Source organism: Carcharodon carcharias, chromosome 16 (assembly GCF_017639515.1).
Source record: "Carcharodon carcharias isolate sCarCar2 chromosome 16, sCarCar2.pri, whole genome shotgun sequence".
Lineage (NCBI taxonomy): Eukaryota > Metazoa > Chordata > Chondrichthyes > Lamniformes > Lamnidae > Carcharodon > Carcharodon carcharias.
In genome coordinates this window covers 59,451,356-59,468,177 of record NC_054482.1, presented here as the reverse complement: position 1 = coordinate 59,468,177, position 16,822 = coordinate 59,451,356, and the positions used below count along the sequence as shown (strand labels likewise).

The window sequence follows — 16,822 nt, the reverse complement described above, 5'->3', positions numbered from 1 at the left end:
GCCCAGGTTTTCAACCTATTTCACATATTTTTCAGATGGATCATCTTTGTCAGTTTTGTTACCAAATGTTATTATCAAGTATTCCTGGAACAGGTATAGTAAGACTAGCTGAAAAGTAAAACCTCCTTTGGTCTTAAAAAACATTGTTTGATAAAAGCACTTCTGGCCGTACCAATATAATATTTTCATTTTGCACAGCTGTCATCCTTGTGCTTTCTTGCAGTGAAACTACCAATTTAATTTCAATTCAAACTGAATTATGGGATGTTTTTATGCTGCGGGATGAAATTCATTTGGAACTGGATTGAAACTGATCAAACTAATTTTGTGTGGAACCTTTACCACAAGCAGAAAGAGGGGAGATTTTCATCTCATGAAATGAAACTGGATTTGAGCCCAAATTTCAGATGCAAAAGATCATTGTGCTAATTCACTGAACTAGCCCAGTCTCCCTTTGGTCAAATATGTAATCATTCTTTTCTTAAGCAATTACAAGATAATTTCAATGAAATGTCACAGACATATATGCACACTGAATGCTCTAAGTGATTTTAGAACCTTCACCATGATACACTTCAGCAGAAATATGCTGCACAAATTTGAGCAAGGGAGAACGGATAGGAACTAAGAAGAAATATTTGACTTCTGGGAAAATTAGCATGCAAAGTGATATGTAAAACATTTTCACTGTTATGTAAATGGAATAAAATTAGCAGTACAATTTGGGATGGGAATTCATAAACACAAAATATAGTTGTTTAATTTCTAATGTAATGTCAGTAATACAATTAACAATAAAAATGTAAATGCATATTAAAAGAATGTTGTCTGTTATGAAAAGTTTTTGCTGAACCCTTTATCCAGTTTGTTACAAGCATTGGTGTGATGATTCTTAGTCATGTTGAAAAGGATCACTATTTTCCTTTCAACACTTTTACCATGACAACCATGATACACGGCTTTCTGCCTCATTTCCAAATATACATAAAAAACATTGTTAATCTTTTCAATGATTAAGAATGGATTATTCAATATTGTCACAGAAACAAGCAGAATTCCCAGGCATTTCAGCAAAAATTCCATATTTAGGTTGTTGAGGGGATTGTGAAAACAGCAAGGAATTTTGATCGTGAACACTGCAAGATCCATAAATATAAGAGAGTGGGATTTTGTATGTAGCGTCATGAAATAAGTGAGACTGTAGTGTGGTGGCCTTTGCACACAGCACTTTAACTGAAAAGAAAGGAAAGAAAGGCTTGTGCCTTTCACGACCACTAGATGTTTCAAAACATTTTACAGCCAATGAAGTGCTTTGGGAGTATTGCTGATAAAAGAGACATGCCGCCAAAGCTTTTCATCTTTCACTCGGAATCACAAAATCAAACAGTGCAGAAGAGGCCCTTCAGCCCATCGAGTCTGCATCGACACGTGAGAAACACCTGCCCTACCCACCTAATCCCACTTACCATCACCTGGCCTATAGCCTTGAATGTTATGACGTGCCAAGTGCTCATCCGGGTACTTTTTAAAGGATGTGAGGCAACCCGCCCCCACCACCCTCCCAGGCAGCGCATTCCAGACCGTCACCACCCTCTGGGTAAAAAAATTTTTTCCTCACATCCCCCCTAAACCTCCTGCCCCTCACCTTGAACTCGTGTCCTCTCATGACGAACCCTTCAACTAAGAGGAACAGCTGCTCCCTATCCACCCTATCCATGCCCCTCATACTCCTCGATCAGGTTGCCCGTCAGTCTTCTCTGCTCCAACAAAAACAACCCAAGTCTATCCAATCTCTCTTCATAGCTTAAATGTTTCATCCCAGGCAACATCCTGGTGAATCTCCTCTGCAACCCCTCCAGTGCAATCACATCCTTCCTATAATGTGGCAACCAGAGCTGCGCACAGTACTCCAGCCGTGTCCTCACTAAGGTTCTATACAACTCCAACATGACCTCCATACTTTTGTAATCTATGCCTCGAATGATAAAGACAAGTGTCCCATATGCCTTTTTCACCACCCCACTAACATGCCCCTCTGCCTTCAGAGATCTATGGACACACATGGCAAGATCCCTTTGTTCCACAGAACTTCCTAGTGTCATGCCGTTCATTGAATACTTCCTTGTCAAATTACTCCTTCCAAAGTGTATCATATCACACTTTTCAGGGTTAAATTCTATCTTCCACTTATCTGCCCATTTAACAATCCCCATCTATACCTTCCTGCAGCCCAAGACACCCAAGCTCACTGTTAACCATCCGGCCAATCTTTGTGTCATCCGCAAACTTACTAATCCTACTTCCCAGATAGCCATCTATGTCATTTATATGAATGACGAATAATAGGGGACGCAGCATAGATCCCTGTGGTATGCCACTGGACACTGGCTTCCAGTCACCAAAGCAGCCTTCTGTCATCACCCTCTGTCTCCTACAACTAAGCCAATTTTGAATCCACCTTATCAAATTATCCCATGTGCATCTGCCTTCTTTATAAATCTCCCATGTGGAACCTTGTCAAAGTCTTTGCTGAAATCCATATAAACTACATCAACTGTACTACCCTCATCTACACACCTGGTCACCTCCTCAAAACATTCAATCAAATTTGTTAGGCATGACCTCCCTCTGATAAAGCCATGCTGACTATCCCTGATCAAACCTTGCCTCTCCAAATGGAGATAGATTCAACTCATCACTCAGATAGATTCATTCATCAAGACAGACTCAAGAATGCCTAATTTCAAAGGGAGTAACAATTTAAACTGTACAAGAAAAGAATGCTATTGGTTGGCACATCGACTCTGATTGGTTGAGGAATTGTCATGGAGAATGCACCAGGGAACTATTGTCCCCAATGCTTTTGTTTAATTTTAAAAAAGGACAGTGCCTCGACATGTTCTTTCTGCTTGCAGGGGGCAGGTCTCCATGTATGAATATATGTAGCTTCTAGCAAGCATAAGTGAGCCACATTGTGAGCCTGACTGATAATATTAACTTGGTTGTTAGTGTAATTCTTAGCAAACTTGGGATTGTTCAGCAAGTGCTGTCCAATCACAAAATCACATCTAACATTAGACATTATGTTCTGAGTTTTGCACCATGGGCTGGTTGAGTGTGGTCAGTAACCTGCCTATTGTGAACAGCTGAAGGGCCGTGCTCTTTGATACGATCCAACAGTCATTGGGACGTATGGCCCACATACCTGGCATTGCACCAGCACTGAAATTCATATACCGCATTACTCATTTGTGTGGTAGGCAGAACATCTTTTTGGCTTGACGGCAGCAACCTGTTAGTGGAAAATATCATGAATAGGCCATACATGCCAATGTCTGGCACATAAGTGGCTCACTTATGCTTGCTAGAAGCTACACATATTCATATGCAGGGGCCTGTCTTCTGTAGGCAAAATGAACATGTCTAGCCATTGCTCCATTTTTGAATTAAACAAAAGCATGAGGGACAATAGTTCACTGCTGCATTCTCCATGGCAATACCTTAACTTATCAGAGTCAACTTGCCAACCAATCAGCACCCTTTTCTCACGCAATATAAGTTGTTGCTCTCTTTGCACTTTGGTATTCTTGCATCTGTCCTGATGAGTGCAAGACAAAAAGCTTCGACGGCATGCTCCCTTTTTCAGCAATGCTCAAGTTCTGAACTACTAAGTGACAATTTGCTTTTGGATTGCGGTTATAGTTGAAATGTAGGAAACGTGGCAGTCAATTTGTGCACAGCTAGTGCTGACTTGGCTGAATTTCTCATGTTGATATTGATGTAAGTGAATTTCTGTCCTGTATTCCGTGTGCCACTCGGAGCTCTATTTTGGGAGGCTGGGAAAACCCAATTGCACTGTGCGAAAGGATATGGCTGCTTAAAGCTAAAAGGCCACATATATGAGAATATAAAAATAAAGACTATACTGATGAAGGTAATTTTTAATAGCTTTTATCAAGAATATATGAACTATGTAAAAATTTAAATTAATTAAGATTAGAAGGGCCAAATGTCAGTGTCAAACAAAATATATACTGAGGCAGGATAGTGAGTCCGTGCTCAACTGATAGATTAGTGCATGAAGTGTCTTATGGATAAAAAGATGGATGTGATGCTGCATGAGCTGAATCTAAGAAGAACTGACGTGTCCGGAACTCCAGGGCACTTTTCCCAGAAAACAACACTGCAATACAACAGCCTGGAAGTGGCAGGTCAGTTCAATAATTAGCATAATACTTACAAGGTTCGGGAGCAGAAGAAGATGGCAAAACTTAAAGAAGCTGCCAATGGTACCATTTAGTAGGTATATGTCTCATGCATGTATGCCATGAAGTGTTTCCAAGAGATTTATTGTATATCTGATGCTGGCCCTTGGAGAAATACATGTGTGCTGACAATCATGCTGCTAGTCAGTAACAAAGGAGATTAAACAACTGGGTATGCTGATCAATGCATCAGACACTTGTCCAATATATCTGTGGACAGTGGCTTGACTTATCATTGAAATGATCCTTAGACTGGATGGAGGCAGAGGCAAAAACATTGTCCCTAATGTAATTCCAACCCCATGGAACAGGTAGAATGCAGATGTCCTTCCAACAGATCTGTAAATGACCCTATGTTGATCTAGAACTTGGGCCTGGATTTTCCCCTCGCAAATTGGGACTGACAGAGAGGGAATGGTTTGCCCGCTTTGTTCCCAACTCCTGATTTTTCCAAGGATGGGAGAAGGGTGGGAAAGTGAAGTTGCCCACCCAGCTCGCCTTCTGTCCTCCCAAGATATTCATGGGGGCGGGCGGCTTTCAGGAACTCTCTGAAGCTGACCAGCTGCAACCTGGCAGAAACAGGCACAGCAGTGCTGAAACACTTTTATTAAATACAAAAAAGTAATTTTGGACAAGAAAGTACAGAGCAGTAATAAAATCTTTGTAACCAACCTTTCCCTACCCTAACCCGGGTCTAGCTCTCCATTTGCCCTGGACATTTTGAAGATGAAGATCCTTTCATTTTTTTAACAACACAGATAGCAGCCTCAGCAATGCTGATTTGGGTAAAAAACATAGCCCACTTCCCTGGTGTACCATCTCCAGTCCCATCCCCCCAGCCACTCATTGGACAGCAGACCTGTCTCAAGGGTGACCATGATCCCGGGCCTGTGAAAATTGTGCTTCAAAGCACGCTGGCGTCGGGAGTGGCTTCATGACGTGGAATTGAACTCAACTCCCAATTCCTGCCGCTAAAGGGAACATCTGGCCCTTATAGTCAATTCCCCTAAGGCATTGCGAGGTATGTATGACTGGGTTTACAGACAAGATTGGTGACAGCGTGGTGGGTATGGGGGTCCAGTTTATTATATGATCTTTGAGTTATTAAAATACTAGCATAATGAATTAAACATTTGCAGTGCTATTAGCATATTTATTGCAACAGTACTTCTTTAAATCTTCATCCCATGCCATTTCATCCTTCCCAACCTAAGCCTCTAATGTCATACCCATCCCATTCCTTTCATCGCTCTCACATAATGCCCATCCCACCCCACTCCTTCTTATTATGTCAACCCCATTTCCATGCCATCTACCTCATCCCTGAATCCATATCTCCCATGCATTACACTCTCCCCCATCCTGTTTCCCCCAAATAAACTAAAGTATATACATATTAAGTGTTTACCCAAGAAGGTGATTGGATTCTGACACTGTAAAGTAGATTCTTACCCCAGGTAATGTCTGTATTGAGTTATTGTCCATCCACAGCTCCTTCAGGCTCTGTAACTGTTCCAGGACTTCAGGCTAAAGAAACAGAAAACTGTGTAAAGCCATTAGTTGGTTTGCACTGAGATCAGAATTTAGGTTGTATCAATACAGCTGGATGACATACTGACCTCATTACAACATAATATAGAGAATTTCATTTCCAAGCTGATTAAGATGTTCCTTGCCTTGCAAATATGCTACTGATCTCATGGTACGATAATTCTGAACAATGAAATCTCGATTAAAACTTTCTGTATGCACTCTCATGTCCCCAAAAACCAACATACTTTTAGTTTCCCAACTTTCCACTTGACCATTGTTGGCTGCACCTTCAGCCACATTGTTCCAACCTACTTGAGTTCAACACCTCAACATCTCTACCTAGCATCTCCTCTCTGCCTTCAAAGACTTCCTTAAGTCACCACTTTTCAATCGTACTTTTGACCCCTCCTGTTCCTCTTCCCTCCCCCTTCACTTGGGATCAATTTGAGATCCACCACCTATACAAAGGGCAGGATCTCCTACCTGTCGAGTGGGCCGGTCGGGAGCGGGCATGGGCGGGCGTGGAGCCGGTCTCCACCTGCGATCAGCTTCATGCCGCCATTTTACGTGGGCGGGCCAATTAAGTCCCGCAAAAGAGTGCAGAAATCTCCCTGAGGCACGAAGCTGCCTCAGGGAGATTAAGTTCTATTTCAAAATTCAAAATAAAGAAAGATTAAAATTATTTAGACATGTCCCCTCATGTGACAGTGTCACATGAGCTGGAACATGTTTATGAAACGTGAAAAATTTATTTATTAATTTAATAAACCCTTCATGAAATCTCATCCTGCCTGTGGATGAGGTTTCATGAAAAACGCGAAGGCCGCTTGGGCTCTTCACCTGCCCGCTAACCTTAAGGTTGGACCTGCAGCCCTGTAAATTATTTCAATTAGTTTTTAAATGGCTTTAACAGGCCTTTGACAGTTGGGTGGGCACGCAGCTGCCTCCGGCACTTGCCCGCCAAAGGGAAGGTCAGAATGACGCGCAGTGATGTTGGGATGCACGCCCAACGTCACCGTGCATCATTTCAAGTGTTGGCATGTGGGGCCAAGGAGAAAATTCTGCCCAAAATGTACTCTGGTTCATCACCAAGAGTGACTCAGTAGCACAATTAGTGACAGTGCTGGCCAATTCTGGAAGGGCATAGCTGCATGACTGGGGTTGCAACCTGTGATGCGAGGAATAATAGGAGGGAAAATAGAAGGGTGTAGCTGTCCATGAAAGTATAGTCAGGTGTGACCAATCCACTGTCCTTATGCAGACAAAGTTTCATCTCCACACTGAAGACAGCCTCTATTGTGTTATGAGACTCAAACACATGCTAAATGCGATTGATTCTGAACAGATTTTGCAGTTCAAAACGCAGAATCAGTGAGGTGTTATGGACTATCAGCAGCAGCAGCATTGTATTATGCCATGATCTGTAACTTCCTGGCCCAGCAAATCTTCAGTCTATCCGTACCATCAGACAAGGCAACCAACCCTGGTTCAATGAGGATTGCAGAAAAGAAAGCCAGGAATAGCACCTGGCACACCTAAATTTAAGGTGCCAACTTGTTGAAGCTGCAACACAGGGCTACATATATGCTAAACAGCGGAAGCAACATACTGTAGAAAGTCAAACAATCCCATGGCTAACGGAGTAGATAAAAGCTCTGCATTTCTGCCACATCAAGCCCTGAATGGTAGTAATTAAACAACTATCAGGAGGATAAGGATACTGATGGTGGGGGATTCAGCAATAGTAAACCCATTGAATGTCAAGAGGAGGTGGTTCGATTCTCTCTTTTTTAAAATATTCACTGCCTGACATTTAAGTGATGCAAATGTCACCTGCCACATATCAGCAGGACAACCAGGATGCTGTCAGGGCCCATACCCTTTGATGTATCCAGTGCACTTAGCCAGTTATTGACATCATGTGGAGTGAGTCAAATTGTCTGAAGACTGGTATCTGTGATGGAGGGGATTTTATGAATTGGCCAACGTGGATCATTGACTTGGCACTTATGGCCGAAGACGGGTTGTGAATGCTTCAGCCTTGCCTTTTTAACTCACTTGTTGGGTTCTGTCATTGTTGAGAATGGAGATATTCTTGGAGCCTTATCCTCCTGATAATTGTTTAATTACTACCATTCAGGGCTTGATGTGGCAGAAATGCAGAGCTTTTATCTACTCCGTTAGCCATGGGATTGTTTGACTTTCTATAGTATGTTGCTTCCGCTGTTTAGCATATATGTTGGGAATTCTGACTCCTTATGCCACTCATGTCATTTGCCGGTGAAGAGACAGATAGGGAAAAAATCCCGCCACTCTGAGTGAAATTTCAGTCAAATTAAAATGGGATGTACAATTATCAATAATAATTCTTGCCTAAAAATCCAACCTGAAAATGTTGCTTTGTCCACAATATACACCATCTTGCCAAAACAACGTGAATTTTCAGTCCCAGGCTGTTAACATGTTCTATATTTACTCCAAGGATAATGGAAAGGATGAAATGTTGTATGACTTGAGCTCTTCCTCTCTTGTTTATTCTCTCCTAGCCAAAATGATTGGGTGGTCTGAAGTGTGGTCTTCACTTAATCCATGCCACATGGACCTCTGACCAAAGATATAACTCAAAATAGCCACAAAATGGCCCTTCAGCCAAGAAGTGTGACCTCAATTCAAGTTATGCTGAATTTGGTACAAGTTCATATTCCATTGTCTGCCTTACAATAAGGGAAAGCCAAAAAAAATCTGGAGACAGTATCCTTCAAGAAGTGTTTTCTCCTATAGTATAAATGAAAACTTAGGATAAAGATCATGCATACACACCAATCTGGAATATTTCAAATAATTCGAGGAGCTCCGCACTCCTATTCAGATATAAAAGTTTATGGCCAACAGCAGTCCTTTCACCATCTACATTGTGGAAGAATGCTTCTTGCAATGAGAGTCTGTCGATAGCAGTATTTACATACTTCATATTCCTTCAGTATTTACATACTTTACATTCCTTCTGACAGCATGAATCACCTGAGTAATATTCTTTTCTTTTTTAAATAAGGTTTTACAGAGGCATAATTCTATCCTGTTTTGGTATCTTTCAGAGCATCTGAATTCTTTGAGCCCAATGGAATAGAACATGAAAGGGACCAAGAAGATTGGGACAGACAATTTATGAACGCAGTTAACTGATGGATTTTGTATTCCTAAATAAATATAATCCCCTTGGGCTAAAGCCTAGAGTCTGTTTATCTTTAGTATTAATTTACTCGCTTGGTAATATTGATTTCCTGATAAAATCAGCAGGAGGTATACATCTGTGTTTACTTCAGCCTCAAGTAAAACTCCTACGCCAGAGACCCAGGATATTTTGATGTCAGGTAGTGGGAGTCTTTGCTCTGAAGTCAATTAGGAGCCAATAACTCTGCACTATTCATGAAAGCCTGGCTACTGAAGTGTAGCAGTTATTCAGATTCTCAGTGCAAATAGATAAGGATATGGCTGGCTCAGAACCACCGAGTTTCACTGAGCAGAAGAGATTTAGGAGTAAATGACTTGGAGCTGGATTTTCCTGTCCCAAATAGGATAAAGGAAAGGGGATGAAAGCTCGCCCTTTGTTTTCACCCTCCACCATTTTCCACAGCATGGCAAAGAGCATGAGCCTTGCAACAGACCCAGCTGGCCTACTTTGAGGCCAATTGAACACATTAAGGTCTTAATAAAAGGCCCAACTTGAAATCTAATGGAACTATGTGAAGCAAGCTGGGATTTGGGAGACCTCAGCAAAAACACCAGTGAGGGAAGGCCTGAATGGAAACAGAAGCAAGTCAGGAGGTTGGGAAAATTTGGGCAGAATTTTCTGTGCCCCCTGGCGTCAGGTGTGCTTGGCAGCATAAGTGGACAATATGGCACCAAGGCCAGAAATTGGTTTCACGACACCATGAAAACAGTTTGCGATCATCCGCTCAGCCGGCCGATGGTGGGCCACTTTCCTGCCATCAGACATTGGGAACCTTATTGTAATACATCTGTATATCATTATAAGGCCAGACTGCCAGAATCAACTCCCCCGCTGGATCATCCATCCAAGTCGGCGTGATTGCATGCCAACGTGTTTCACAACAGCATATATAAGGCACGCACTTGGCAGGCTTCACTTTAAGGGGAACTCGGTGTTCAGTGCACAGGAATTGCAAGGATCACCTGTTGGACTTCAAGGTTGAGGTGCGTTGGGGGTGGGTGGGGTGGGGGGGGCGGCTGGTGGCAAAGGCTACCCTGCAGTTGAGGTGTGTGGAGTGGGGGATGCCAGCACTGCCCTGCAGTTGTAGGTAGTGCACAAGCACGTGCGGGGTGAGGGGGAAGCGGCCTTGCACTTGGGAAACATTGTATAAAGTGACCACTGCTCTGCAGCTGAGACAGTTCAGATGCAGTCGCATTGATGTGCATGGCATCAGGTCTCTAGCTTATCAGCTCACTCCAGCAACGCAGAGGTATGAAAGTGCCACTAAATGCTCCAGAGCTCCCCCCCCCGGGCCCTCCCGGCACAGACTGCGAACTAATGAGCAGTTTAGTGCACTGCAGGATAGCCGGACGACTGGGCACATTGTACAATCTCCTTTCTAAAGCTAGCTGTGGAGCAGTCACTGGTGGAGGCGCTCACAGCCCCTTGCAATGTCATCATCCCAGTTGAGACCAGTCTACCCCATGGTTCAAGCTAACAGTGCAGCTTTACAGTGCAGGTTAGGAGAATGCCTGCACCTGAGCTGAGAGCACAGCATGCAGTCCTTGGGCAAAGATGCCACCAATCAGTCAGGTGGAGTGGGGCAGAAGTGGGTTGGGTTCTGGGCAGCTATGCAGCGGATTAAATTCTGGCCAACCAAGTGGTGGGCAGCGCTCTCTGAGATGCATTAAGGGCCTTCAGACTTGACCAAGAGAGGTTCTTAGCACACCCATGCTAACCCATGCATCTCTCTTTCATCCTGCAGGAGGAGTATATCAGGTGAACTAACTCTATGCCTCGTGGCTTGCAGAGTGTGAAGACGGCAGAGAAGAGAGCAACAGAGGTGCCTGAGTGCGTAGAGGGAAGAGCAGCACTGTCTGAAAGAAGGGGCAGCTGGGGCTCTTGCACACGCTGCTGAAGAGCCACAGTAAGCTGCCGCTGGTCAGTGCCGATCTAGGCCCAGAGTCTATAGATGTCACCTTTCATTCTCTCAGATGACCGAGAACCAGTGTTGCCGAAAACTGCGCATGTCTAGGGAACTGGTCGGTCACACCTGCCACCTGCAGCAGGATTTGGTGTCATGGGGATTTGGAGGGCATCCACTGCCAGTGGCTGTGAGTGTGACTGTGGCACTCAATTTTTACCCCAGTGGCTCCTTTCCACAGGTGACCTCTGTGATATCTCACAAGCCTCCAGCCACAAATGCATCTATCAGGTCACGGATGCCATCTTCTTGAGGGCACACAACTTTAAGCATTTCTCCTGGGACCAGGAGAGCCGGAATACAAGAGCAGTTGGATTTGCCCAGATCCCAGTTTCCCATAGGTACAGGGTGCAATTGAATGCACTCACAATACGCTCAGATCTCTGTTGCAACAAGTAGTCAACTATGTCAGCCGCAAAGGTTTTCATTTGCTGAATGTGCAGCTGGTGTTCGACCACCACAAATCCTGCAGGCCTGCGCAAGGTTTCCAGGGAGTGTCCACGACTCCTACATTCTCCATCGGTCGCAGCTCCCCAATGTTTTCTACGGTCCACAGAGGCTGCAGTGGCGGCCTCAGACTGTAGCAGAGTGAAGGTATAACGAGGCTCATGCTGCAACCCGCGCCTTGGTGGATCAAACCATCGGGATGCTGAAAATTAGGTTCCGGTGCCTGGTCTGGTGGGGCCCTGCAATATAGTCCACAGAGAATGTCATGCATCGCCATCACCTGCTGCACCGTTTACAATCTGGTGCTGCAATAGGGAGAGGAGCTGGCTAGGAGGAGATGGAAGAGCTGCAGGTCTCCTTCGATGAGCAGGATGTCAACAGTAATGAGGGTGAGGAGGTCCTCGAAGATGACGATAATGCCATGAGGCCCTCACACTGGCCAGATGAGGCAGGTGCACTTGGGAGGCCCTCATAGTTGCTGGATTTGTGGAGGATGACGACGACATGCAGTGAAGTGACCATTGATCCGCACATTGTATCTATGAACATTTGACTCCAGTCTGGCTTTTGGCAGAGTACATACCCTCTGAGACAATGCTACTCTCATGGAGATGCTGTGGAGGCCCTAATAGTCGCATCATTGCAGGAGGATGATGATGACATGCAGTGAGGACACTCCATAGATCTTCACATTGTCTGCCTCCTGTCTGGCTGAGGGTAGCTTGTTTGCATTCTGTGATGGGGATCATATCATAGAGATGCAGCCATGAAAGTTTAAAAACACATGATCATTTATCTGCCTTCAGCACCTGACCCCTTCAGGAGCACAGCGTCACTGGTCACAGATGCTAAAGAGATGGGGGCCAGCCCCTCTCTAAAGGTATTGAGAGCACATAGAGAGATTGATGGAACTCTGTGATGCTTGCCCATGACATTCTGTCAGCAATGACAAGCACCATCGAGGTGCAGGCATCAGTAATGTTTCCAGGGAATGTGAGGCTGGGCCATCACTTTGGTCTGAAGGCTGCACAAAGCACAGGGAAGAGGCCCTGGACTGAGACACCTGCCTTTATCTTGTGCAGAAAGGTTTCACATCTGAGTGACTTGAACACTGCTCATCAGAACAAGGAGCCATAGGCAGGGAGACATTGTTGAGAGTTTATTTACAATAGCGAACATTGTGTACAAGTGGTTAACACCCATGCCCAGAGTTGATGTGGTGCCGTGATCATATAGTCATTAGTACTTTACATTGTGGCCGTAGCAGCTTTGGTTCGAAATCGAGTCAGGGCAAAGGTTTTAAGGGGCTGCCTTTTCATATGTCTCTGATTTTGTTAATTTAGTTTATTTGTTTGTAATAAAAGAGTTACATCTTCTTAACCTTCCTAACCTTCCTAACAGCGGATGTGGAGGCAGCCTGATGACTGCTACGCCCTGTCTGTGATGACAGGCATCCTCTGGAGGGCCGAGACATGGATGGCCCCGGCCTGCTTTCGGGGTCCTGCTGTGCGGCAGTTGCATCCTCCTTGAGCTGCCGGGGTCATTGGAAGGGGGGGATTTGGATGGGTTGGACACTCCCAGAGTCACCTGGGTGGATGGCCCTGGGGCATGCGTCTGCTGATCATCTTCCCTATGGGTGCCCAAGGGTCCCTGGCTGACTCCTTGAGGAGAAGGGGAAGCTGGACTGAGATCGAGTTGCCCCGCACCCCTCTCTCCGTAGTTGGAGGCCAACTATGGTGTCAGTGACGGAGTTCAGCCCGCGCAGCAGTGCAGGAGCAATGTCCTGGACCAAGGCCTCCATGACAACCGCCATCCTACCAGTGTTGACCTCAGAGTATTGGCCTGCTGGCGCTATCAGCTCAGCCTGAAGGTGGGTGGACTCGTCCATTGTGCTTTGCAATCTGAGAAGTGCAGCGGACATCCCTTCCTGATGTTTCTGAGCTTGCTTTTGCAGATCCAGCAACTGAGACATGACCAGGTCCAGAGGCTCATCTATGACTCGGGCTCAGCAAATTTCTGTCCTCCAGCTGTCCTCTGAGTGCCGGGGACCTGGGAAGTCCCTGCCACTGCCTGCTGTGGGTCAAAATGTGCGATGTGCTCACCAGATTGTGATCCCAAGGCTACTTTAAAGCTAGGTCCCACCGAGATGTGTGTCTCTGTGCTGGTGGAAGGTGTGGGTGAGCACTGTGACGGGACTTCAAGGAGCTTGCTCTTCAGAGGTTACTTCGGGGCTTGATTGGAGGCCTGAGTTGTGGACTCCATCGGCTATTTGACAGATGTGCCTGGGAAAGCAAGAAGAGATAATTAGTACATGGCAGTGGCCTGTGAAAGAGGACACATCACTACAGCATGGCTGTCTGATGGATGTTGCACTGCTGGATCCTCACTTGGTAGAACAACGTCGACCTCACCGTCAGGGACGGTCCAGATCCTCACCGACCAGCTGGATGGCTCTGTTTTCAAAGTCCGTTGGAGATGAGTGGTCCCATGGATGGGATAAGGACAAATGAAGGTGTGTGTGAGAGAGTGAATGGTGATGTTCCATGAATGGCAGTGAGTGAGGACCCTGCACTAGAGCAGGGGGTACAGGACATCACGGCAGGCCTCAACAGTGTCCAAAAAGTGCTCAAGAGATGCGTCATTAAACCTCGGGGCTGCAGTCATTTTTGCCTTTCAGGGCAGCAGCCCTGGGCAAGAAGCACTGAGAGGTGTGTGCGTGGCTGCACTTTAAATATGGCGCCCAGCATGATGAAGCAGCGAAGTGATGGTGTGGTGCTTGAATGAGAGCCCGCCCGTCATTAAAACGGCAGAATGCATAATTAATGAGGAGGATTTGGGATGATATGGTGTGAGAAGCTGCCATTGCGGCCAGCAGGTAAAACGTCATTTTCCCTGCCCACTATCACACTTATGGCAAGTCTGGGATGATTCCATCCTTGTTGGAGGTGAGGGAAAAGCTTTAAGCTGACTAAAAAGGATCACTACATGGATTGAGAAGTTACAGGAGCTAGGTTCACATGGGGAGCGAGTTAGAATGTTAACAAGAAAGGACAAGGTAATCGTGCAGGGTAACAATACGGAGAATGATAATCAAAGTGTGACAGGAAGGGACCAACATAAAAGTGCACCAGCAAATCAGGTCAGCGTGGGAAAAATGGTAAAAAGATAGAATTAAAGGCTTTTTATCTGAATGCATACAGCACTCGTAACAAAATGGATGAATTGGTAGCACAAATTGAAATGAATGGGCATGGAGGCAGGACCGTACATTCCAACCAAAAGTCAATGGTCCTTTGGCTGCCTTACAAGGTTTTCCATCCTGACTGCGATGGGACCCGCCAAGGGGGGCACAGGAAAATCCCAGCCATGGTTGCAAGGTTACCCGGGTTGGGGACTGAATATTCAAGGGTATTTGACATTTCAGAGATAAAAAGAAAGGAAAAGGAAGTGCGGTAGCTTGGTTAATAAAGGATTAGATCAGTACAATGACGAGAAATGGTTTTGGCTTGAAAGATAAAGATGTAGAATCAATTTTGGTGGAAATAAGAAATAGGAAGGGAAAAAAGTCATTGGTGGAGTAGTTTATAGGTTCCCTAACAGCAGCTACATTGTAGACAGAGTATACATCAAGAAATAACATGGGCTTGTAAGAAAGATACTGGTAGACGATGTTAATCTTCATACAGATTGGGCAAATCAAACTGGGAAAGGCAGCCTGGAGAATGAGTTTATAGTTTGTACTTGAGATAGTTTCTTGGAAGGATACATTCTGGACCAATGAAAAAGCAGGCTAAACAGGTATTATAGACCTGGTAAAGAGTGATCATAGCATTATAGATTCATTATACATTCAGTTTGAGGGTGAGAAGCTTGGGTCTGAAACAAGTCCTAAGCTTACAGAAAGGCAATTACAAATGTATAGAGACAGAATTGGTTGCAGTTGACTAGGAAAAGGTTCAATGGTAAGATGGTGGAAAAGCAGTGACAGACATTTAAGGAGGTATTTCATAACTCTCAATTCCATTGGGAAAGAGAGACTCTACAAGAAGGATGCACCATCCATGACTGGCTAAGGAATTTAATTAAGGATGGTATCAAATTGAAAGAAAATGTTGGGAAGATTAGTGGTAGGTCAGAAGATTCAGAAAATTTAGAAACCAGCAAAGGATAACTAAAACAAACAAAGAGGGAGAAATTAGAATATGAGAGTAAACTAGCAAGAAAAAGAAAAACAGACAGTGAAATCCTCTAAAAGCATATAAAAAGGAAGATAGTAGCTAAAGTGAGCATTGGTCCCTTAGAAGATAAAACTGGGGAATTAATAATGGGAAACAAGGATATAGCAGAGGCTTTGAACAAGCATTTTGTATCTGTCTTCATGGTAGAAGACACAAAAAGCATCCCAATAATAACTGAAGAAAATTAAGGGGCATAAAGAAGGGCTAACTTAAAAGAATCACTATTACTAGAGAAAAAAAATGTTAAGAAAACCAATGGGACTAAAGGCTGATAAGTCCCCTGACCTGTTAGCTTGCATCCTAGGGCCTTAAAATAAGTGGCTGCAGAGATATTGGGTGTTTTTGTTGTAATCTTCCAAAATTCCCTAGGTTCTAGAAAGGTCCTAGCAAATTAAAAGACTGCAAATGTAACATCTCTATTCAAAAAAGGAGACAAAAAGCAGGAAAACTTTAGCCTAACATCTGTCATTGGGTAAATGCCAGAACCCATTACTAAGGAAGTAGTAACAGGATAGTTAGAAAATCATAATACAATCAAGCAGAGTCAATATGGTTTTATTAATGGGAAATCGTGTTTGACAAATTTATTAGAGTCCCATGAGGCTGTAACAAGCAGTGTGGTAAAGGAGAAGAAGCAGATGTAATGGTATTTGGATTTCCAAAAGACATTCAATAAGGTGCCACATAAAAGGTTATTACACAAGATAAGAGCTCATGGTGTTGAGGGTAATATATTAGCATGGATAGAAGATTGGCTAGCTAACAGGAAACAGAGAGTTGTGATAAATGGGTTATTTTCATCCAATAATCTGTGGGGTGCCACGGGGATCAGTGCTAGGGCCTCAACTATTTACAATCTATATTGATGAAGGGACCAAGTGTGTTGTAGCCAAATTTGCTGATGATAGAAAGATGGGCAGGAAAGCAAGTTGTGAGGAGCACAGAGATAGTCTGCAAAGTGATAAAGATAGGTTAAGTGAATGGGAAGAATATTGGCAGATGCAGAAAATGCGAGGTTGTCCACTTTGACAGGAAGAATACAAAAGCAGAATATTATTTAAATGGTGAGAGTCTATAGGATGCTGCAGTACAGAGGGATCTGAGGGTCCTCACACATGAATCACAAAAGATTAGTATGCAGTTT

At 44.3% G+C, this 16,822-nt stretch overlaps 1 protein-coding gene across 2 annotated transcripts in view; it reads right to left on the bottom strand.

Moving 5' to 3' along the window:
- lrrc7 (leucine rich repeat containing 7) overlaps positions 1–16,822 on the bottom strand; it is a 331,680-nt gene that overhangs the window by 178,199 nt on the left and 136,659 nt on the right. For both annotated transcript variants that reach the window (XM_041208419.1, XM_041208420.1), the window contains exon 7: positions 5,718–5,792. In XM_041208419.1, coding sequence (XP_041064353.1) covers positions 5,718–5,792 — 75 coding nt within the window. The remainder of the gene's footprint in view (positions 1–5,717; positions 5,793–16,822) is intronic.